The sequence below is a fragment of the Eleginops maclovinus genome, chromosome 1 (assembly GCF_036324505.1).
Source record: "Eleginops maclovinus isolate JMC-PN-2008 ecotype Puerto Natales chromosome 1, JC_Emac_rtc_rv5, whole genome shotgun sequence".
Lineage (NCBI taxonomy): Eukaryota > Metazoa > Chordata > Actinopteri > Perciformes > Eleginopidae > Eleginops > Eleginops maclovinus.
This window is the reverse complement of record NC_086349.1, coordinates 14,019,083-14,041,391: the sequence shown is the minus strand read 5'-3', so window position 1 is coordinate 14,041,391 and position 22,309 is coordinate 14,019,083. Positions and strand designations below refer to the sequence as shown.

Genomic DNA, 22,309 nt, shown 5'->3' with positions numbered 1-22,309 from the left:
GCTGACTCTCCAGACACGCTCTGCCTATATTGACACAGCACGCGACGCACTGGGGGCTTTTCATTTGGAAAGAGGCACAAAAGAAGAATGGCCGGAGGGAGAGATACGTTTTGGTAAAAGCCAGGACAGCTGGTGAGTAAGTGGTGGTGGTAAAAACAAGACCATACTCACCCATACTTTCCGCCATGATGATGATGACGACGAAAACAAGTAAATAGTGTTGTTTGTGCCAAGATGAAAGTACAAAGTGAAAGAAGTCATCATGCAGTATATCCCTTTTTAAAATCAAAGGCTATGTTATATATAACTTACGTATTGGAATAACATTTAGAAATTAATGTTTTAATTCCTTTGATGTTAATTGGGGCTACTTTATAAACTGCTAACCCATACAAATACATGAGTAGATTTAGTTGATTCTCACTATGCTCACAATATAAAAAGTCAGACCCATATTTCATACAACTCAAAAAACAATAGTAGCCTACTACCACAAAAATATTAACTGGGAAAATAAAATGAAATACAACATTTAAATAAACAATAAAGCCCCTTATTAATGATCAATAATGATGTGCAGTTCAAAACACTAGTGATTTATTGTAAATCCCTACATGCTCTGGCTCCGCTTTACATTAAAGTACTCTTAACCACTTATTGTTCTCTGAAACCCCTCAGGTCAGAGTATCAAATGTTGTTAAAACACCACTCTCCGGACTCAAAGCTAAATCGGATCATGCTTTTACTATTAACATGTAAGGAACATTTGAATGTAATTGCTGGTTGAGGAAGGGATAATCCAAACTACATTTACAGCATACTACTCATAAAAGATTTTAGAAATTATATAATCTGCAAAGTAACACAGACATTCTTTGCTGCAGAATCTCAGACTTTTTAATAATAATAAACTGTATTCTACAACGCATTTTGAAATCTTAGTTAGAACTAGCCTAACAGATTAAACTCCATATGGATTTAATTGAACATTATACACAGAACATGTAAAAACCAAAGGAATCTCAAGTTTTTTCCAAAAATAGAGTGACACAACATAATGTATACACAAATAAAAGTAAAGGGAAATATGTGGGATTTATGTTATTTTTAACATTGAGGCAAATCTAATTTCTAAATGAACGGTGACATTTAGGGAGGTTTGTTCCATGGCATTAGAGCTTAATCTATTAGTATCAATCATCTAATAATATTAAATGGTGTAGATAATAATAACACACTTATTGGGTATTTTAGTTGAAGTTTCCTTATTTAAATTAAGATCTGATAATTATTTTCCCCTCTGATTACGTTTGAAGCTTTGGTTTTATTTTGTTTATAAGTCTAAATGTAATTGTGACAAAACAAACAAGCGGTTTTTATTTGCCTTCAGCCGGTGGCTTTCCTGACTATCCCAAGTGTTTCCAGTGCCTTAACCGGGCCCTTGGGTATTCCTAGCCTTTATATTCCGAAAAGGCTCCCCCAGATGGCCTGAGCTTTCTCCTCTCGTCCCGTGATGGAATGAAAAGATCAGCTAATTAAACAAAGTCCAATATCCATGTGAAAGAAGCACAAGAGTCCTCAGGGAGAAGAGATGCATGCAAATCAATCCCCACTGCTTTGAATAGTGTCAAACAAAACAACACTTCTCTGCAAACCATAAAGTATTTTATTTCCACAGCACACACACACACTAAAATCCAGAAGTCATGACCGAAACAGAATACACAAACATACACATTGTAGGGGATTTCTATTAATAGAAAACAGTTCGCTGAGAAATGTGTCTGTCAACAATCGCATAGTGATCTTATAAATGTAAAGAATTACAATGATGTGATCCGTACTCTAACCTTAATCCAAGAGGCAGTATGACAAGTTAAAAAAATGTAAAAGCTAAATCACCATAAAAAAACCGTCAAACATATTCATCTTTTTGTTCTCAACAAATGTTGATCAATACTGTATAATTATAAATAAAAAATAAGTTATTTCAATCCCTGATCAGAAATTGAACTGTAACAAGGTGTTAGAAAGGGTTGGACAAAGATATCTGACAAAAACACAACTAAAATGCTGCAAGCTGTCTTTTTCTTGACATTTACTTTTTGGAAATAAACTCGTTTCCTGCATGATCCTTAAATAGACATGTGTAGTGAGATGATGCCTGTGATGCTTTTTTAATTTTGATTTGACACTCCGCAGACAGTGACAATGTGAACTGGGCCACTATGGGGAAATACTTCAGAGGCTGATGGGAGCCTCGGAGCCTCAGGTCTGTGTCCGCCTCAGGTTGTCCTTCACACGGACAAACTCCGGGATCTTCTGCTGGTTTTCCCGCTGCCTGATCTCCTCCTGCTCATACTGGAAAGACACAAGACAAGTCAGTGTCATGCACCTCATCCTATTCCAGACCAACACCAGAAACAACATTTCAATCAGAAAAATGTAATATTTTGGGGGAAATTACAAAGTAGTGGCCTAGAAATGTGGTTAGTTGTTAACATGTTTGGGAGAAACTGGTTTAACATACAACAATGCATTGTGTTTTTAGGCTAACCTTATGTTTTCTTTAAATGTTAGATCTAAATTTAAAAATGTATAACTTACTCGTCAGATAAATTCAATGTAGTATTAAGCACAATAGGCAATTTCCCTCTGAAATTGAATGAAGTGGAAGTTGCAAGTAGCAGAAACTACTCAATAAAATACTCAAGTAAAAGGAAAAGTGCAGTAGGCATACTTGAGTAAATGTCATAGAGCAGACTGCTGGTATTGACCGTGAAAATCCCTTATTTTAACACTAAAAACAGCCCCTGTATGAGTTGGCCAAAATGAATTATTTGTATTGTATGATTCCTTCATTGTCTCTCAGCTGTTTGTTATGTGCTTCTGTTTACCTCTTGCAGCTTCTGCTGCCTCTTGCGGAGCTCCGTCTCCAGATCTGAGGGTCGCCTTCTGGCCAACTCCTCCTCCTTGTGCAACTCCAGTCTGCGCTGCTCCAGCACTCGCTTCAGCTCCGGTTTTTCCTCAGGAAATAGGCCCCTAAAGGGTCAGTCAGTCACAGTTACATACACAGTCCAACGGGCTCTGCTTTAAATGTTGACCACATTAAGATCAGACAGTTGGGGTGTTGTGCTGGAACTCCTATACCGTTTATGACTGAGCAGCAGCTCCCGGTGCAGGTTCTGGTAGCTCGGTACCTCCACTTGAGAGCCGTTCAGTCTCCGGGGCTGGACGGCCTCGTCCCTGCTGCAGCCCGCTGTGGACTGACGGGACAGGCGCTGGCGGCCAACAGACGCCTCTAAGGAACACAAACCAACTCATATCTCTTCCTGCTAACTTTTAAGATTTTAATCATAAAGTATTTACATATATAATGAACAAGTGAACAACATTTATATATCAAATATATGTCAAGTAGGTACTTATTAAGATCATTGTATCAAATCATTCCTAATTTATCATTCAAACAGATGATTATAGATCAATCAATCATTCAAATACATTGATTAATCTACTTTATAAATCTCATAGCTTAATCATTTAAATATACGTTTTTAAACATGTGAGTGATACTTTCTATCAATCAAATATTCTAATCATCAGAGTAATCAACTGTTTTTGATTAGTACTTCCATTTACATTCAGCTTTTGTGCGATAAATACCTTTCTTGTGATTTCCATATCCTGTTTTCTGTAGATTTAAAAGGATGAAAGAAAATGATGTAAGTATCTGCATATATTTACACTTAAGAACACAGGCTGAAGACTTGGCATGCCTATAACTCAACCAGACAGAAACCTTTGCCACACCCGCTGAAATCAGATAACCATGAGGAGAGGAATTAACAGATGGTAGATGCTGGTGTAAGTCAAGCATGCTTCCCCTCAGTTCACCATAAGATCAATGAGCTCTGTTTGTGTCTTTTTATGTTCCTGCAGAGACATAAGCCTCCCGATCCTGTCCCTCCTCAGGCTCCTGCGGAGAGTTTAGAGCTGACAGATAACCTGACGGGTGTCTGACCTGCTGCACGCCATTGTTCCAGTCAGAGCCTGCAGGGCTGGATTGATTCCAGAAAAATCTCTCCACCTAATCTCATAGTTGATCTTTCTCTCTACAACAGATGGTCATAAATGCTGACCCTCTACCTTTGGTTACATAGTTGATTTGTTTTCATTCTAACATGAGAACCCTTACAATTGAAAGAACTAATGTTTATCATGATGACAAAGATAAGTCATGTTTAAATGCAACATGTGGTGTCAAATGTATTTTGGATGAATCATTTGAGAATCAATGTAGGATTTAAATAAACATGAAAGCAAAATTACAGTCATGAGTTTAAATCTGGTTTTTGAGAGCGTTTATTATGGATAGAAAAACTTCTGATGCCTGGACCTTTCTCCTATAATAAAAGGGATTCATAAATAAATGAACTGCAATGCTGCTGGGAATCTATTATCTGAATCATGCTATTCTGTAACACGATTCGACATAATATAAAAAGAGATATTAGTGTACTTGTCTTTCAAGGAAGAATTTCAAAGAAGCAACTGTAAATACAGTAACAGTCTGACAGAAGTCAACTAAACCTCTGACAGATGGCCACCAGCCATTGGCCACTTCTTGACCAGACACAAGTGAAATCAAACAACTAACCTTTTTTGGAGTTGACGCCTCCATGGAAGGAATTCTGCACTGTTTCTGTCCAGTAACAGTGTTTCTTAGTCATTGTTAAAAAGTATCACACATCCTTACATCGCCTATCTGTTGTCTGTTTCTTTGCTGCATCCAAGTCCAACATATTGCTTTTGATGAGGGCTCCTCAGAATTAATGTGCCACCTAGCTGTAGTTAATAGTGTTACTGTACACCAAAATCTTATTACGCTTTCAAGATTACTGCACAACCCCCACAGGGAGTAGGATGCTAGATTAGGTGGCTGCTGGAGACGTAAGTGCAGCTTAAAACCGATCTAACAAGGCACCATAACAAGTCAACTCAAACAACATGTTGTTTGTGATGGACATTTTTTTTTTTAACTCCATATTAGTTCTCTATTAGAGACATTCAAAGAAAACACATCATTTGCAATAATAAAAGTAATTTATGGCATTGTATTTGCTGTATTTAAACTCAGTTAGTAATACTATAATAATCATAATCAACATTTCCAGATTTCTGTTTCAAGTTACAATGCCTTGTCAACAGACAATCTACGTTATATATGTGGTTTCTGATCAGCACTTACACTGAAATGATGTGGCACACTCTTTATCATTTATTTGTTTGTTTCTTTAATTGTCTGTTAATGTTATAATACAGGAAATAACAAAGCAATATATATAGGGATTCCAGCTAATGCATGATACAAGTCCTGTTTACTTGTAGGCCTTTAAGGCTCAAACCAACTCAACAAACAAATGGATTAAACTGACTCAGGATAAAAGAAACAACGGACTGCGCTGTAATTAATAGTAGGAGTAAAAGTGTATGTGTTTGAGTGTAAGTGTGTGTGTAAGTATATCACCAGTTTATTCTTTCAAAACGTGAATTATTAAGTAAGTTATTCCACAGTTTTGTTGATAGACTTACTTTTTAATTTAAGAAACAAAAAAAGGAGGAAATGTATTTTCCATCAATGGCCACATGAGGTCAGTATACATATAATTTGCTAGTTTCAACGTCCCATGATTCATTGCGGCATTCAGCTTTAAATCGACCCGGATGTTCTTCGCGCTCACAGTTTGAACGGCCTTTGAATGGTGCGAGCGTGCGTGAGTGTTTGGTGAGTGTTTGTGTGAGTAAATGTGGAGTGTTTGAGTGTTTGAGCGTCTGAGTCGGTACTTCTCTTAAATCTACACAGTGATCTTATTTGATCTGGTCTGAGTTTGGCTCTGCTCCGACCGGAAATGATAGGAAAAGCGCTCTCGAGCCTTTATGGCGATGAGTAGAATGCGAGTTATTAGCGAGGGCCTCCACGCTTCAATGTTGTGGTCAGAGGTGATGAGTTGATCAGATATACTAGTTCTAGTGAGTTTGGATTCATTTCAAGCTTCACAATGGACAATGAGTAAAGAAGCGATTCTGATCTAACTACAACCGAGAAGCAGCGTGAGGTACCTCAACGGTTATTAACCGTAAGAAGCTCATTTTACTATGCTACGAGGCACCGCAGTTTCCATTGTTGCAAAAACAAATATTGTAAGGTCCTGAAAGCCTTTTTTATTACTTAAAAAAACAGTTTGAAAGCTTACAGCGACTCAGAGGTGAATACTAATTACATTTAGGCATTTCAGTGGCATTGTAAAGTAAGTTTGTTTAGAAAGATATACCTGTAAAGATTTCAAGAAGTTACGTTTCAGATGTTGCAGCAGCAGTGTTTCTAAGTTTTGAGCACAATTCAGACTCAAAGTAATGCATAGTGCTTTACAAAAATAAGATTATATATTTGTTTTTGATAAGTGAAAAAACGTAGAGCTCCAGTTTTCAATGGATTTTAAAAGACAAAGACATGTAAATTTTCCTCGTGATAAGCACTGGTATACTGAAGGGGGAAGTCCTTTTGTTATGCAGTTATTTTCACCCCCTACTGAAGTTGGGTGGGGTTGATTTTTAAAATTAGATAAGCTTTACCCGTTTCACCAAACCAGTTAAAAGTTAACTGCACGTTGTTGAAACCTTACCCACAAATGCATTTAAATTATTGTGAGGTGAAGTAGTTTTTCCTCCAGTCCATACTGGCTGAAAGGAGATTCCTTTCATTTGGTTTAAAGCCACTAAGAGGCCTCTGTAGTCTTAATGGAAGCCATTGTTCAGCTTAGTGGATTTTAGTACAAAATGTGTCTCTTTAGTGTTTCTATACCTCTGCTGCAGATCATCAAGAACAAACGTGGAAATAACAAAGAGGGAATTATTGCAGGAAAACTATATGATGAGGACTTTATCCTAACCTTCATTGGATTTGTGTCTAGTATCGGTCAGTATTGTAAAAGAAAAATTATAAAACTCAATCAAATCGTATTATTTATAGCCCAATATCACACATTGTACATTTGTCTCAGTGGACCTTACAGTTTGTACAACATTTGAATAAGATGTCATTGGACTCCCACGTCGTGTTCCAAAAAAGAAACATTTCCCCAGAAATTCCCCCTTTTATTAAAATAAAAATATGGCTTAACTGTGGCTGTTTCATTCATTGTAATGTTCAAATGTGTATATACAATGAAGGAAAAGATTATGTTTTTTATGCTACACAATTTTTTTTAACATCCTAATTTCTGACTTAAATCTCCTCAAAATGCACTGTCAATTCGATTTTCTTAAATATATTTTGGGGGTTCACATTGATAATAGCAAAATACATCAGTTTGTTGTATACTGTATCAATGAATGTATTATAATTGACATTTTTAACCCTTTAACCTTCTGCTCAACCATTTGGTAGAGCACACTTTGAGTCACTATATCTCATTGAAAAATGTATTTAACCTGTCCACCACCACTTGGTTTACATATGTTATGCTAAAAGAATCAACTAGATGTCACTGTGTTTTTCAGTAGCACAAAAAAGCACAAATTAGCATGCTTACAGGAACTTGGCATCAACAAAATCACTCCTGACATGAACCCTCTTTTTGGAGTGATTTTCGAAGGTAAGCTAATTCCTTCCGATATAACATAGTGTTAAGGATTTAGTGATCATAAGTGTGTAACTTGATACAAAAAAAGAAAGATTAAAAAGGGTCTAATAATTTCTCGAAAACATGCTCTACCAAGTGGTTGATTTGACGCTTTGTGGTAAAGGTAGTGAAGCTACGTAGCTTGGTGATTCTTTGAATCTGGTGCCCTTTGCCTTCAACATTTTTTGTTGAAAACATATTAAATTTCTGATCATTACATTTGGTATTGGTCTACTTAAACCTTTGAGAAAACAAATGTTCCCACCTCAGGCATAACATCCCAATAATTAGGAATTTTCATAGTTTTAAATTCAACCCTGTCACAGACAACTTGGACTCTGTGTGGCTATGATTCGAAAAGATATTCAAGTTAATTCTTGTTGAACCTCAATAATAGGATGTCCCTTGTAAGAATGATTGCAGACAGTTCACAATAAAGTCTACCATTTAGTCATCTAAGAAATGTCCAACATTCAACCCTGTCACAAGTTCAACCCTGTTATAATAAAAAATGGGACAGGCCTAAAGTTCTTGACAAAAAGTCCGGATAGAGCACCACATCAAATTGAAGGACATCATCAAATTGTAATATTTTTGTTTATTTTTTTCTTAAACAATTGTTTGCTATCAATAATTCATATAACAGAGATGAAATGTTGACCTTGACAATCTCAACCTGACAATACAAAAATGAAATGTAGGTAATACAGCAATATTTCACTGTAACAAGCGGGGACGGTGCAACCTCTGTCCAAAGGGTGTGTCCAGATGGAAGTGTCAGAAATGCATGGTTTTCCTGGGTTTGAATGCAAACCAGCAATGCTACATTGCATACCATAGAGACCATAGTCATGTTCATAGATTGAAGACTGCCACCAGTCATGTATGCATAGAAATATATTTTATTTCAGTTTATTGCATAGAAATCTATGCAGATTCCTAAAATTGCAATTTTACGTCTTAGCGTCATCTTCAACTAAGAGGTAGAGGTTTATATTTAAAATACTGGGGGGCCTTTGTTAAAAAAAATGTGATTGTTGTATTTATTGCCCCAAGGAACTACAAAATGTAAAGAAATACTTTTTTCATTGCTTTTTTTCTTTGTGAGGAGTTTAAAGGGTAGCCATTTCACTGTACTGTACCATTTTTGAATTTGAACCTCATTTTTCAACAATGTATCTGTAATAATTAATTTGTAAAAGGTTTTTTTTATTCATTGTTCAAATGTCTTTTTAATACCTGTATTGTCAAAATAGTAACTATCTGTATGGAAACCCTAATAAAAAAGTCACACAAAAAGGCAGAGGCTTTACTCACGTTGTGCATATTATCTCGCGATAATGAACGTTATCTTGGAGGCTGACGTCATTCCTTGTATATAAACGTGACCTCTTTTGTCCAACCAGCTTTCAGTAAAAACTAGGGGGAAGCGCGCGGAATGACAGCGTCTGTGTTTCGCTTCACAGTCTTCTCTTGTTGTTCACCATGGCGTCGTTAGGCAAAAAAGTGCGCGCAAGTCATGCCAATACCAGCTCTCAGGCTTCCAACAACATAGGAAGGATGCTACAGGGTAGTCAGACCGATGGGACTGGACCAGAGGGTCATTTCGTGGATGGATCGATACTTCGCATCACCATGAAAAACTTCCTGTAAGTTACCCCGGCTCTCTATCAACAATACAGAACAACGTCCGAAACTGAGTCTCAACTGCCACCAGTCATAATATAATACAATCATATATCTTACATATTATCATATTGATGATAGCTGGACGGCCACATTAATAGCAAACACACGCTAGCATGTTTAACGCTTCCTGTCTTTTTATATTCCATACAGTGATGGGCAAGTTACTTACCAAATGTAATACAGTACTACTTAATACTGTCTTTTTAAAGTAATAAGTTACATTAAATTATTGCTGTCTCTGAAATGTAATGTGCTACACTACTTTTGCGTTACTTTGAGTTACTTTAACCAAAAGTAACCGCAAAAGTAGGGCTTTAAATGCTAAAATGTAGTTTATTTCAGCTCATGAATTAAAGCTATCTAAGGCAGTATGTTGAATAGCGGATACAAGCGGCCGAAATGGGATTTCTCCGCAGGGTGGCTGGCATCTCCCTTAGGGATAAGGTGAGAAGTTCAGTCATCCGGGAGGGACTCGGAGTAGAACCGCTGCTCCTTCGCGTTGAAAGGAGCCAGTTGAAACAAAAACAAAACCAAAAACAAACAAAAAAAAGAGTGACTGAGTGACTTACCTTGTACTCCAACAGTACTTATGATAACTCCATGGTGCATCCTGGAGCCAATCTGAACATGATCGTTGGAGCCAATGGAACTGGCAAGTCAAGCATTGTGTGTGCCATCTGTCTGGGTCTGGCTGGCAAGACCTCAATCCTGGGCAGAGGCGACAAGGTAAACTGCAGAGTAAACACAAGCACTGGTAGATGTACTCAGGACTTGATCAGGCCTAGCTTTCTTTCCAAATGACCTGTGAGTGACTAAAATGTATGATAAAGGGTTAATGGATAGATAGTCACTATTATTTGAAGCTCTTTCATTGTCCTCCTAAGCTTTATTCATGGCTTGGTTTTTATTGGTAAGATCCCTGAACCAGTGTTTATCAGTCCATATATCTTGAATTACAATTCTTACGATTTGTATGTTTGAATTTGTTTTGTTTTTTCCCCCTGTAGATTGGGCTCTATGTCAAACGCGGGTGTACTAAAGGATTTATTGAGATTGAACTGTAAGTTATGTGAAAATGTTTGCAGACACACACTGCTACTATATTCCATTACATTAGATGACACATTTATGTTTGTTCGGAATTTTTTTGATTAATCCATTACTAATGTTGTAAACATATTTCAGAATTTGAGAAATTCCAATAGTTAAAACTTGAGTGATACCCCTGTTTTGAGTTTTACAGCTATTTAAGGAGTTAGGAATATTTGTAAAGTATATTTTCTTGTGATTGTATCTGATTGTAGAATCAAAATGTTGTTGTTGTTCCAGGTACAGGACTGGTGGTAATGTAGTGATAAACAGAGAGATCCATGTAGACAATCAGTCACTGTGGATGCTGGATGGAAGAATCTGCAACCAGAAAGAAGTGGAAGAAGTGGTCAAGGCTCTGCAAATCCAAGTCAGCAACCTCTGTCAGTTTCTGCCTCAGGTATGTTCGTGTCAATGAAAGTTTCTGCTTCTAAAAATGTATGTCAAAAGTATTTCTTTATGATGGCTGGTTTTCTGTTTTCTAAAGATAGCTTTCAATATTGAATCAATGTGTCAGTGTTCAGACGTGGTGGAAACATGTTTTGCAGATCTGTTACGGACACCTCAATAAAACAAATTGTGACCTCCGTAACCCTTTCTTTACTGTTTTCATCTTTCCGTTGATGAGGTTGGTTTCTCTCCTACAGGAAAAAGTGGGAGAGTTTGCCAAGATGTCCAAGATTGAGTTGCTTGAGGCAACGGAGAAGTCAGTGGGGCCACCAGAGATGTACGAGTACCACTGTGAGCTTAAAAACTTCCGCGGCAGAGAAAGGGAACTGGAGGTACACATTATTGTTGAAGAATGTATTTATTTCAAAGCATTGTCAAATTTAGTTTTCAAAGTCTCTTTCTATCAATATCTTCTCCTGTTTGTCTGACATTATGCAGATGCCATTCTTTTTACAACATAAAAACGCAGTTTCACCATCCATTATTTAACTTCATAAAACAGTTCTAAAGACACTTATGGTTTGTTTCCTGTTAGAACGTTGTGAAGGAGAAGGCCAGTTTCCTGGAGAAGGCCAAACAGAGGAATGAGAGGAACAAACATGATGTCAACCGTTACTACGAGAAGAAGAGACATCTGGACGTGATTGAGTTACTCGATAAGAAGAAACCGTGGGTGGTGAGTGGTGGGAATTAAACACGGTACAAAACAACAACACATGGTTAAATACAGTTGACAGTCAGAGTCAAACTGAATTATTTTGACTGTCAGCTCTGACTCTTTCCATTTTAAATACTAGGAGTATGAGACAACCCGTAAGCAGCTAGAGGGAGTTAAAAAAGAGCGAGACGAAGCCAAAAAGCAGCTCTCTGCCCTGAAGCAGGCACACGCGCCCATGCTGAGGAAGATCGACACGATTGATAACCAGCTGAAACCGTCTGAGGCACAAATAAAGGCTAAGGTGAATATGCAAATGTTATTACCTTCTGATTGGTTCTGTAGCACGATACTTGGGTCTAAAAGAAGAAATATTGATAATGGTTTGTCATTTTCTATTTAGATATCATTCAGCCTACTTACTGTACATATGATCTGTCCTTATCTATGTAGCAGAGAGGTGTTAGCTCTCACTGATTCTAAATCCGCTTGAATGGTTTTATTGAGCCTCTGAACCATAAGTATTTCACATGAATTTTTGAGTGCGTTATAAATGAATCCGAGCGTTATACTGCCCGCAGAAATGCCATTTAAAAAAAAAATGCTCAGACATTTTTGAGTGGCTGAATCCCTCATGCTACATTACATTAAACATGGATTTATTTTTCAAATATTTACCAAGTTTACAATAAAATATATTCTTTTTAAAGTATGTTTAACATCGTCATTAAAACAAGAGGCTAGAAGGTTTTTAGATGTTGTACCAGCATTTAATGATTGATATTATGAATGATAACTTTGAGCGTCTCGTTTTTTCAGACCAATGCCATCAAAGAAGCCTCCATTAAGTCCAAACAGATAAAGGATCAGTTGGATCGAAAAAACAAAGAGGTGGGTCTTAAAGAGAGGATGGAAACGTTCAGCCCTTCAAATCTGAAAATAAACAAATGTATTTTATTTATACTATAACAGCCCCACGTTCATTCTATAGGAAGAGATGATAAAGATTTTGCATTATATACAAATGATTTTTTATATCTATGATACAATAAGTCTGTAGTCTATTTTGTTTTCCTGTTCCGTGTGTCTTTATCACGGAACAAAGAAGACTTTAGCTGCTGATGTGGTTATCATAATTAATGATAGTTCTCTCCGTTCTACCCTACAGATTGAAAATATTAAACAAACACAAAAAATGAAGCAGTTTGAAGCGGAAGACCACCAGAAGGGAATCAGCAACACCAGGCGGACCATTGAGGCCTTTAAGGAAGAGCTCGCCAAAGTTACAGACCAACCCGATGTGATGCCGCAGATCAATGCTGTCAATATCGAGCTGAGGCAAATCCGAGAGGAAAGAACCAAGATCGAAGGGGAGAAGTCGGACCTACGCAGGGAAAAAGACAACATCCATGCGGAGTCAAAAAGTGAGTTCCCCACAAATTGATGCAGCGTCTTCTGAACCCATTTACATTTAAAAAAACGTTTTTTGAACACAAGATGCTACTAGCATACATACGTCAGAATGTGGTTTGTTGACATGGTGTTTATTTATTTTAATTGCTAGTGTTGGAGAGAAAGCTCAGGGACATGAACAATATGATGAACGCCAAAGAGGAGAAGCTGAGAGGACGCCACAGGGACACCCACACTGCCCTCCTGTGGCTTAGAGAGAACAGACAACTCTTTGCTGGAAATGTCCATGAGCCAATGATGCTGGTGGTAAGTCCCTGTCAACCGTGTGGTTAATTTTATAGTAACCCTGTACATACAGTGGGGCAAAAAAGTATTTAGTCAGCCACCAATTGTGCAAGTTCTCCCATTTAAAAAGATGAGAGAGGCCTGTAATTTTTATCATAGGTATATCTCAACTATGAGAGACAAAATGAGAAAAAAAAAATCCAGAAAATCACATTGTAGGATTTTTAAAGAATTTATTTTCAAATTATTGTGGAAAATAAGTATTTGGTCAATAACAAAAGTTCATCTCAATACTTTGTTATATACCCTTTGTTGGCAATGACAGAGGTCAAACGTTTTCTGTAAGTCTTCACACACTGTTGCTGGTATTTTGGCCCATTCCTCCATGCAGATCTCCTCTAAAGCAGTGATGTTTTGGGGCTGTCGCTGGGCAACACGGACTTTCAACTCCCTCCAAAGATTTTCTATGGGGTTGAGATCTGGAGACTGGCTAGGCCACTCCAGGACCTTGAAATGCTTCTTACGAAGCCACTCCTTCGTTGCCCTGGCGGTGTGTTTGAGATCATTGTCATGCTGAAAGACCCAGCCACGCTTCATCTTCAGTGCCCTTGCTGATGGAAGGAGGTTTTCACTCAAAATCTGACGATACATGGCCCCATTCATTCTTTCCTATACACGGATCAGTCGTCCTGGTCCCTTTGCAGAAAAACAGCCCCAAAGCATGATGTTTCCACCCCCATGCTTCACAGTAGGTATGGTGTTCTTTGGATGCAACTCTGCATTCTTTCTCCTCCAAACACGACGAGTTGAGTTTTTACCAAAAAGTTCTATTTTGGTTTCATCTGACCATATGACATTCTCCCAATCCTCTTCTGGATCATCCAAATGCCCTCTAGCAAACTTCAGACGGGCCTGGACATGTACTGGCTTAAGCAGGGGGACACGTCTGGAACTGCAGGATTTAAGTCCCTGGCGGCGTAGTGTGTTACTGATGGTAGCCTCGGTTACTTTGGTCCCAGCTCTCTGCAGGTCATTCACTAGGTCCCCCCGTGTGGTTCTGGGATTTTTGCTCACCGTTCTTGTAAACCTTTTTACCCCACGGGGTGAGATCTTGCGTGGAGCCCCAGATCGAGGGAGATTAGCAGTGGTCTTGTATGTCTTCCATTTTCTAATAATTGCTCCCACAGTTGATTTCTTCACACCAAGCTGCTAACCTATTGCAGATTCAGTTTTCCCAGCCTGGTGCAGGTCTACAATTTTGTCTCTGGTCTCCTCTGACAGCTCTTTGGTCTTGGCCATAGTGGAGTTTGGAGTATGACTGTTTGAGGTTGTGGACAGGTGTCTTTTATACTGATAACGAGTTCAAAAAGGTGCCATTAATACAGGTAACGAGTGGAGGACAGAGGAGCCTCTTAAAGAAGAAGTTACAGGTCTGTGAGAGCCAGAAATCTTGCTTGTTTGTAGGTGACCAAATACTTATTTTACCGAGGAATTTACCAATTAATTCATTAAAAATCCTACAATGTGATTTCCTGGATTGTTTCCCCCATTCTGTCTCTCATAGTTGAAGTGTACCTATGATGAAAATTACAGGCCTCTCTCATCTTTTTAAATGGGAGAACTTGCACAATTGGTGGCTGACTAAATACTTTTTTGCCCCACTGTATATACTATAACAACTGTACAGAGTTTTCTTGGATCTGTGTCCAACTACAATACAGCATATTATAAAACATGTATTCAATGTATTTAGCTTTTGAAATCAAAATGGGGGAATAAAGTATTACCACAACGAGCACTTGTATCAGGCTGACAGAGTAAAACCGATATGTTTAATGCTAATGGATTAACATTTATTATTTCACTCTTTTAAAATGGGGGATCCTGTCTCAGCAGTGATTTTGCCCAAAACATTTGTGATCTGATAAGGTTGTGATTGTGATGGTTTTTGTATGATTTTCAAAGCCCCCATGCTGCCCCTTTCTTTTCTTTTCAGATCAATGTGAAAGATCATCGCTTCGCTAAGTTTGTGGAGAACCACATCTCATTCCAGGACCTGAGGGCTTTTGTCTTCCAGAGAAAGGACGACACGGAGAAGTTCATGAAGGAGGTCAGTGCGCAGCAGACTATGGCTGTCGTTAAAAAAAATCCGACAAATCACACCTTTGCTGTTACCCTTCTGTCCTACTCCTCAGGTCCGTGACAAGAAGAACCTGAGGGTGAACTCCATTACTGCTCCAGAGGACTCATGTTCTATTAAACAGCCGTCTAGAAATATTGAGTCCCTAAAGTGAGAAATTCTGAATTTTATCTGAGGCGTAATGACCTATAAGATCGGCATCAACATGCATATTTGTCTTTAGTTTAGTAATGCAACATTTCCATAATTACTTCTAGGCACTTTGGGTTCTTCACCTACCTACGGGAGACGTTTGACGCGCCTGATGAGGTGATGAGTTACCTCTGCCAACAGTACAAGGTGCACGATGTCCCGGTGGGCAATGAAAAAACCAAAGCCATGATTAAAACGGTACGTTCCTTTTCCCACGTTTTACACATTTTCAAACCACCACCAGCAAAATATTAGGGATGTGCATGTGATTTTAAAATCCAACATCTTTGGTGAAACAAAAGGTTGGATGTCAAGATAAATGGAGTGGATTGAGCTTAAATATGTCTGAAGTCTATAAAAAGGCATCACCCATAATGAATTCAAATATGCATTTTGTGCCTTTCAGAGTTGTCAGAAGTTAAAGCAGTTAAAGTTTAATTTACGTGTGAATTTATGTTGCATTTTATCACCCTTTGAGTTTACTGTTCTTTGCATTGGTAAACTTAAATCTGACACTTGTATATTTGTCTCCTAATAATTCCAAGCTCGACCATTGGAGTCCAGATTTTGTTTAATATTCTTGAATTAAAAAGGACTTGTTCTTTGTACATTATTTTTCTTTCTGACAGGTGATTGAGGAGCCTTACCTCAAGGTGTTATACACATCAGAAGAGAGGTACACATTGAAGAGGTCCCATTACTCCAACAAGATCAGCACCAATAACTCTTCAGTGTACCCCTCTCAGTACCTCACCATCACTGTGGACGCTAAAGAGAAACAGCAGTTGGAGCAGCAGATGAAGGTAAGGGAGAGACATAGGAACAGATGAGGAAGCATTTCCCTGACCATTTTTAAATCCAATATTTCCTAAAACTGTTTTATCTCTCTATATAAATATATAGTCAGACCACAGAAAATGTGAGGGATTAACTGTTTACCCGCACTGTGACTAGGCCTGTGAGTCGAAGTTACGAGACATTGATGAGCGACTGACAACCCTGCAGTTAGAAGCTGCCACACTGGATCGGCGTGACAATGAATTATTGGCAGAGAAGAAGCGCCTCTCTGAAGTGAAAGGCAAAAAGCGACAACTGGAGCAGAAGATCAGTACCAAACAGGACAGGCAAGTTTGTCTAAAAATAGACAAAAGGCCTAACAGGCACAAGATGTTTCTGCCTTTAACGGGTTGGAATTTGGACTTGATTAGAATGTCTTTGTAGTGATTTGGTTGTTTGGACAATGCAAATAGTTTTTGAATTGGTTTAACTCCATCTTTTCCTGCGTTTAGTCTGAGGCAGATGGAGCAGAATGTCATTGACCTGCAGAAGATTGAAGAGGAGACTCAAGAGAAATGTGCAGCCGTCAATTCCCAGAAAGTTTCCTTAGTCACAGCGATGACGGCCCAAATGAAGGTATGAATACCATAAACTGAGAGCTAAGGATATGTACCACTGCTTTGCATTTGATGGCTTTGGTAGTTTTTGTATATTGTGAACAACTTCAACACTGTTACATTCTATTGTCTCTGAATTTATCTCCCTTGTGCATTTTCAAGCATTTATTATTTATTGCAACTGAACTCTGCCTCGTAACAGACTTATTGATTACTAAAAGTCAGAAATACAATTTTATATTGTGATTGATTTCTATGGCTATAACTTTTGATGTTTTGCTTTATAAGTGCAAACCCTTTCACTGCCCCTCTGGCTCTTTCTCCTCTCTGTTTTCTATGTCTCTCTATGGTCTGTAGCTGAAGTCGAAGCTGACTATAGAGAAGGTTTACCTGACTTTGGAGAAGGTGGGGCTGATGGCTGAGAAGACCAAACTGGAGAATGATTGTCGAGAAGGCGACTCTGATCTCCAGACCACTGAGGTTAGCGGTTCACATAGACTTTTTTTCATATATAGTTTGAACAATGCTTTTCAAGTTTCGAAAAGGCTTAATTTATTGTGTTACATCTCCAAAGTCACTCATTTAAACAAAAAGCCGTTTTTGTTTGTTTGTCAATCTACTCCTTGTTCTGTATATCTGATGTCTGCTAACTGAGATTGGTCTTACAGCAAAAATGCAACCGTCTGGAGCAAGGGAAGGTTCAGCTGACAGAACAATGCAAAGGCCTGATGAAAAGAGCCAAGATGATCTGCAGGATGCAGCATGACGAGTCATTACCTGAGGAGCTGCGTGAAGTCAGTGTTTAATATGACTTCACACAATGTTGTCCCTTTTCATATTATAAATGTAAGTTTGTAAAATATTTATGGCTCTTTTTTTTTGTTTTGTTAATGCAGGCTTTCAGTAAGCTGCCTGACACGCTGGATGATATCGACACCATGTTGAACGAGGAGCGGTCCAGAGCTGACTGCTTCACTGGCCTCAATGAAAATGTAATAGCCCATGAAAGTCAACTGAGGTTTTTTAATCTCTACAGAAAACTTAAATCTGCCTTTACAATGCTTTTAATATGTATTGATTCTTTATGTAGATGATGAAAAGGTAAAGTAGAATTTTGTACTGTTTACTAATTTCTTGTTATTCTTAGTATTTCTCCAATTCTTCAAAATGATGTATTGTCTGCTTTCATGCTTTTTTGGCCTGATTTGTTTTCGTTTATTTATTTATGTATTTAACACACACACACACACACACAGTCTATGGTCTGAATACGTTGTGACGTGTACCCTAAGAGTGTGCATGTTTCTCCTTTTGTTCTTCTCTTTGAAGGTTGTTGACGAGTACAACAGGAGAGAGCAGGAGATCAAACGTCTGGAGAAAGAGCTGGAAGAAAACAGCAATGCCCTAAACTCATACCGACAGAACATATCAGAGGTACGTGACATGTCTCCTTTCGGATGATTTTGAAAAGAAATGCAGTTCAGATTCTTATTTGTTGTACGACAGAAGGACCATCCTGTGAATAAATGTGTATAAGGATTTCTGCTGATGTTTCACAGGCTAAGGAGCGCTGGCTGAACCCACTCAAGCAGCTGGTGGAACTGATTAATGAGAGGTTCAGTGATTTCTTCCGCTCCATGCAATGCGCAGGAGAGGTTGATCTGCACTCGGAGAACGAGGTAAATGATCACACACACACACACACACACACACACACACACACAAGAATTTTAGTTATCCACCCATTAAAGACTGTCTTTTCTTGCAGGAAGAGTATGACAAGTATGGGATCAGAATTCGTGTGAAGTTCCACAGCAGCACTCAGCTCCACGAGCTGACGGCGCACCATCAGAGCGGAGGAGAGCGCAGTGTCTCCACCATGCTTTACCTTATGGCCCTGCAGGAGCTCAACCGCTGCCCCTTCAGAGTGGTGGACGAGATCAACCAGGTAGCGCTCTTTCACGCGCACACATACCCAACACCAACAGTCTAATCAACTTTCAGTTTTAGGAATATCAAAATAAAAAAATCCTATTTTGAACTTCTTTGTGCCTTTCTCTCACAATATAGGATTGACACTTAATATTTTAGCTGATGAAACCTCTAAGCAAATAACAAAACGAAACAATTTCGCAAGACATAAAAAAACAGTAGTTAATTCTTCTTCTTTAAGCTGCAGCTGCAATTTTCAGATTATAAAACCTCCATTAAATGCAGACACAATCATGTATATTCTGATTGGTTTCTACATATACAGAACACATTAACACAGACATGGAGTTTATCATCTACTCTGTTCATGAAATGTATTACTTTACATGAGTTATGTCAATAATTTATTGTTTTTTGCAAGCCTACACACTTAATGCCAAGATTATTTGCCACCTTCTTGTGTTTTTGGATGTGACTGAGAAGATTTTTCATTCTTGTGTAGGGAATGGATCCTGTAAATGAGAGAAGAGTCTTTGACATTGTGGTCCGCACGGCCTGCAAAGAGACGACATCGCAGTACTTTTTCATAACACCAAAAGTGAGTGTCTGTACCTTCTAAATGCATGGGGGGGACACTTCATCCCAATGCTTTAACATGACTGTTTGTATGCTTGTGGTATCCTTTTGATGATAAAGACAAACTAAAGTTCCCCCTAAATCTACAGTGTTCTTATCTTTGTCACCCTCAGCTTTTTTCAGCCCTTGTAAACTACTTGCACAGCATGAAACATTAAACAAAAACCGTTAGTCACTAGATGGCAGCTTAAAAGCAAGATATTTCCTTCAGTAGTTAGAGACCCAAAACCTTGGGTCTTTTGAGATTGAAGACAGTGATTATTGGACTTACACTTTTCAAAATGCCAAAAACTCTTCCTCAAAATAAATGCTCACGTTGGCCTGTATCGGCTTCATTTTTCAATAGGTAGCTGTTCACTAACACATTATCTATACAGTATTAAACCAACTCAATGATATGTCAGTGTTGTGTTCCTAGCGGTTTTCTGCTGCCCCAAATGGTAAAACAAATTGGTTATTGCAATTGTGATAAGATTCGTTTGAATCTCTGTACATAGGCTGTGTTGTATGACCATACATTCCCCTGAACGTCTGCTTTGCTTTTTTTTTTCAGCTGTTGCAGAATCTTCAGTACGCTGAGAATATGACCGTGCTTTGTGTCCATAATGGAAGCCAAATGCTTTCTCCCAAGCAATGGGACGAGAACGTCTTCATCAGACGAAGACAAAAGCTAAGGAATGAATCCATCATCGAACCTGACCTGCCTGATTAAAACTGTTCCTATAAAATATTAAGGATTATTTGTTTTGTTGGAGGTATGATATAATATAGTCCTGATGGGACTCAATTGCACTTGCACAAAAGCTATACCTCAGTGTTTTCTATTCCTTAAGAGTTCAACATTTGTTATAATAACATATTCAGCTGTTTTTTTGTTTGTTTAAATAAATGAAGAATATTCTTTAAATGTCTGAAAGGAAATGTTGTTTTTTCTAAAATAAATGATTCAGCATTATCGGTGGGAAAGCTTAACTTTTTCCACATAGGTAACTTACCATGAATAACCATTAAGTATTCTGTATGCTATGTCGGGTATTTAGACAGGCACAGAGCCAGTTCACTTTAAAGAACCGCCTTTATTTACATTGCTCTCATGATGGTAGCAGTTAGAGATACTAGTACAGGAAGCTCAAAGTTAAATAGAAGCTGCCATCACTGCCTCTGGTGCAGCCCATGTTTGAATAAGTCTGTGGAGGAAAAGACAGAGCACTGTGTTGTTATTTGGAACACACCTCGCTTTACAGAAAAGCCAGAATCAGTGGGTTTGGATGGATAAAGATTCTCTTTGTATGGGTTTTTAATCTGTAAATATATGTATTTGTAAGAATCTGAATAGGAATACGTGTTAATTCATCCACACAGACACCTGTTGCAATAATAACAAAACCTAATTTCCCCAGGGATAAGTTAAGTATTCTGATAACTGGGTTTTGCAAAATAACTGAAGTTCAGCTGACCTTCACTTAATGCTGTAAACGGAGCGCCTTTGTGGGTCGACCCACACTATCATTTCTTCCTCTTGTTTCTTCTCCAGCATGTCTTTCTTTGAGTTTTCCTGCTTCCTGTAAATTGACATTTAAAATAAATGGTAACACTTCATTTAGAAAGTCCACCTATCCAACAGTTGGAATGCCACCGCCAACAGAGGGAAGTTTTACTGCCACAAACTTATACTTAAATTCACAAACACCCACCTCTGGCCCTCAGAAACGGTCTCTTTCTGGTAAAGCATCTGGTTCTTTCCCCAGAAGAAGTCCTTGTGGTGATCGTAAACTGACCTTAGTTGGAAGTCAAGACTGTCTTTTGGAGCCTTCGGTAAAAAAAAAGGAAAATAGATTTGTGCATTCAAATGAATAATTTAGTTGTTTCATTTATATGTGGGTCACAATCATGCATCATCATGAAGGTTACCTTATGCTCATAATGCATGATGCTTTGTCGGGAGCTGGCAAAAGTGGCTGTATCATGGAGGCGACTCCAGGGCTGCTCTGTTTGGGCGATGTGAGTTGGTCTATCGTATGCTTTTCTCTGTGCAGTGGGAAAGAACCAAAAACTTCAAATTTACAAAGAAATGTTTCTATTTTGATAATTATTCTCTAGGTTCCTATTCAGGATATGGACAGTGTGGTAAGTATTTGGGATGGATTATACTAGCTATAGGGAACACTTAGATACTCTGCAGCCTATAGAAAAATAACGTTTTTACTATTTTAAATGCTGTTTTAATGCCATCCTTTTTTACTTTGCAATATAGCAAGGTTGTGTGACTCGTTTTTTTTTTTTTTAAACACGAAAAGCCCGCCAGACAGAGTTCCTGTCCGTAGGATAACGCACCTGATGTGACCTGGAGCCGCTGAGGGTGAAGCCGTTTGTCGAGGGGAAAGGATTCCTTCCTGACATATTTAATAACAACACAAAACTCAAGACGAAAAATATAATACTTCCCCAACTCTGTCGTCTCTGTTCCTCTGCGATAACCCTACAAGAATGTTGACAACCACGTTCCTTAGCAACCCCAAACTTCCGGTTAAAATTTGCAAACGAAAACGATTATTGACAAATAATACTCTGCCACGTTTCATCATATTTTCGGGTGACCAGACGTCCCAACAAATTCGGGACAGCCCGGAAATCTAAACTGTATCCCTGAATCCCGAATCCAGCCCTAATTGTCCCGAATCTCCCCCCCCCCCCCCCGCTGACGTCATCCAAACACCGTCCCGAATTTCAGCCAATCTCATCTGGTCAC

The 22,309-nt window shown here is 38.4% G+C and overlaps 3 protein-coding genes, 1 long non-coding RNA gene and 1 other non-coding gene across 6 annotated transcripts; 3 read left to right on the top strand and 2 right to left on the bottom strand.

Annotated features, from left to right (window-relative positions):
- The first annotated feature begins 11 nt into the window (after positions 1 to 11).
- Positions 12 to 4,333, top strand: LOC134861346 (uncharacterized). Its single transcript, XR_010165396.1, has 3 exons — positions 12 to 132; positions 2,203 to 2,380; positions 2,907 to 4,333. It is a non-coding gene; the product is annotated as an uncharacterized LOC134861346 (long non-coding RNA).
- On the bottom strand, positions 1,650 to 4,953 carry zgc:195245 (uncharacterized protein LOC565483 homolog). 2 transcript variants are annotated; one of them, XM_063878394.1, is made up of 5 exons: positions 4,661 to 4,953; positions 3,667 to 3,694; positions 3,151 to 3,301; positions 2,898 to 3,042; positions 1,650 to 2,361 (listed from the first exon to the last, which is right to left on the bottom strand). In XM_063878394.1, the coding sequence occupies exons 1-5, from the start codon at positions 4,682 to 4,684 to the stop codon at positions 2,269 to 2,271; spliced, it is 441 nt and encodes a 146-aa protein (XP_063734464.1). In that variant the 5' UTR covers positions 4,685 to 4,953; the 3' UTR covers positions 1,650 to 2,268. The 2 variants fall into 2 exon arrangements, with proteins under 2 accessions (XP_063734464.1, XP_063734375.1); XM_063878305.1 differs by lacking the exon at positions 4,661 to 4,953 and having other exon boundaries at positions 3,667 to 4,636.
- Positions 4,954 to 5,692: 739 nt separating this feature from the next.
- Positions 5,693 to 6,096, top strand: LOC134872660 (small Cajal body-specific RNA 2). The gene has a single exon (XR_010166842.1). It is a non-coding gene; the product is annotated as a small Cajal body-specific RNA 2 (non-coding RNA).
- Positions 6,097 to 8,941: 2,845 nt separating this feature from the next.
- On the top strand, positions 8,942 to 20,467 carry smc5 (structural maintenance of chromosomes 5). Its single transcript, XM_063886942.1, has 24 exons — positions 8,942 to 9,334; positions 9,959 to 10,100; positions 10,382 to 10,434; positions 10,704 to 10,863; positions 11,111 to 11,245; positions 11,449 to 11,589; positions 11,711 to 11,872; positions 12,388 to 12,459; positions 12,737 to 12,992; positions 13,133 to 13,287; positions 15,263 to 15,376; positions 15,462 to 15,556; positions 15,664 to 15,796; positions 16,228 to 16,401; positions 16,553 to 16,722; positions 16,888 to 17,011; positions 17,350 to 17,472; positions 17,661 to 17,786; positions 17,889 to 17,984; positions 18,322 to 18,426; positions 18,552 to 18,671; positions 18,761 to 18,940; positions 19,427 to 19,522; positions 20,114 to 20,467. The coding sequence occupies exons 1-24, from the start codon at positions 9,171 to 9,173 to the stop codon at positions 20,270 to 20,272; spliced, it is 3,255 nt and encodes a 1,084-aa protein (XP_063743012.1). The 5' UTR covers positions 8,942 to 9,170; the 3' UTR covers positions 20,273 to 20,467.
- cfap276 (cilia and flagella associated protein 276) lies at positions 20,096 to 22,159 on the bottom strand. Its single transcript, XM_063886943.1, has 5 exons — positions 21,895 to 22,159; positions 21,472 to 21,588; positions 21,255 to 21,370; positions 21,018 to 21,122; positions 20,096 to 20,747 (listed from the first exon to the last, which is right to left on the bottom strand). Exons 1-4 carry the CDS (start codon positions 21,958 to 21,960, stop codon positions 21,020 to 21,022), a joined length of 402 nt encoding a protein of 133 aa, XP_063743013.1. The 5' UTR covers positions 21,961 to 22,159; the 3' UTR covers positions 20,096 to 20,747; positions 21,018 to 21,019.
- Positions 22,160 to 22,309: the final 150 nt, after the last annotated feature.

Bases quoted from the DNA above. Each gene is read 5' to 3' on its own strand.
- zgc:195245 (XM_063878305.1), bottom strand. From the start codon at position 3,880: ATGCTTGACTTACACCAGCATCTACCATCTGTTAATTCCTCTCCTCAT. The intron at 3,302-3,666 runs GTATTTATCGCA...TGTGTTCCTTAG, and splicing joins ATATGGAAATCACAAGAAAG to AGGCGTCTGTTGGCCGCCAG. The intron at 3,043-3,150 runs GTATAGGAGTTC...CTGACCCTTTAG, and splicing joins CTGCTGCTCAGTCATAAACG to GGGCCTATTTCCTGAGGAAA.
- smc5 (XM_063886942.1), top strand. From the start codon at position 9,171: ATGGCGTCGTTAGGCAAAAAAGTGCGCGCAAGTCATGCCAATACCAGC. The intron at 9,335-9,958 runs GTAAGTTACCCC...GTACTCCAACAG, and splicing joins ATCACCATGAAAAACTTCCT to TACTTATGATAACTCCATGG. The intron at 17,787-17,888 runs GTCAGTGTTTAA...TTGTTAATGCAG, and splicing joins TACCTGAGGAGCTGCGTGAA to GCTTTCAGTAAGCTGCCTGA.
- cfap276 (XM_063886943.1), bottom strand. From the start codon at position 21,960: ATGTCAGGAAGGAATCCTTTCCCCTCGACAAACGGCTTCACCCTCAGC. The intron at 21,371-21,471 runs GTAACCTTCATG...TTTTTACCGAAG, and splicing joins TCATGCATTATGAGCATAAG to GCTCCAAAAGACAGTCTTGA. The intron at 21,123-21,254 runs GTGGGTGTTTGT...GTCAATTTACAG, and splicing joins ACCGTTTCTGAGGGCCAGAG to GAAGCAGGAAAACTCAAAGA.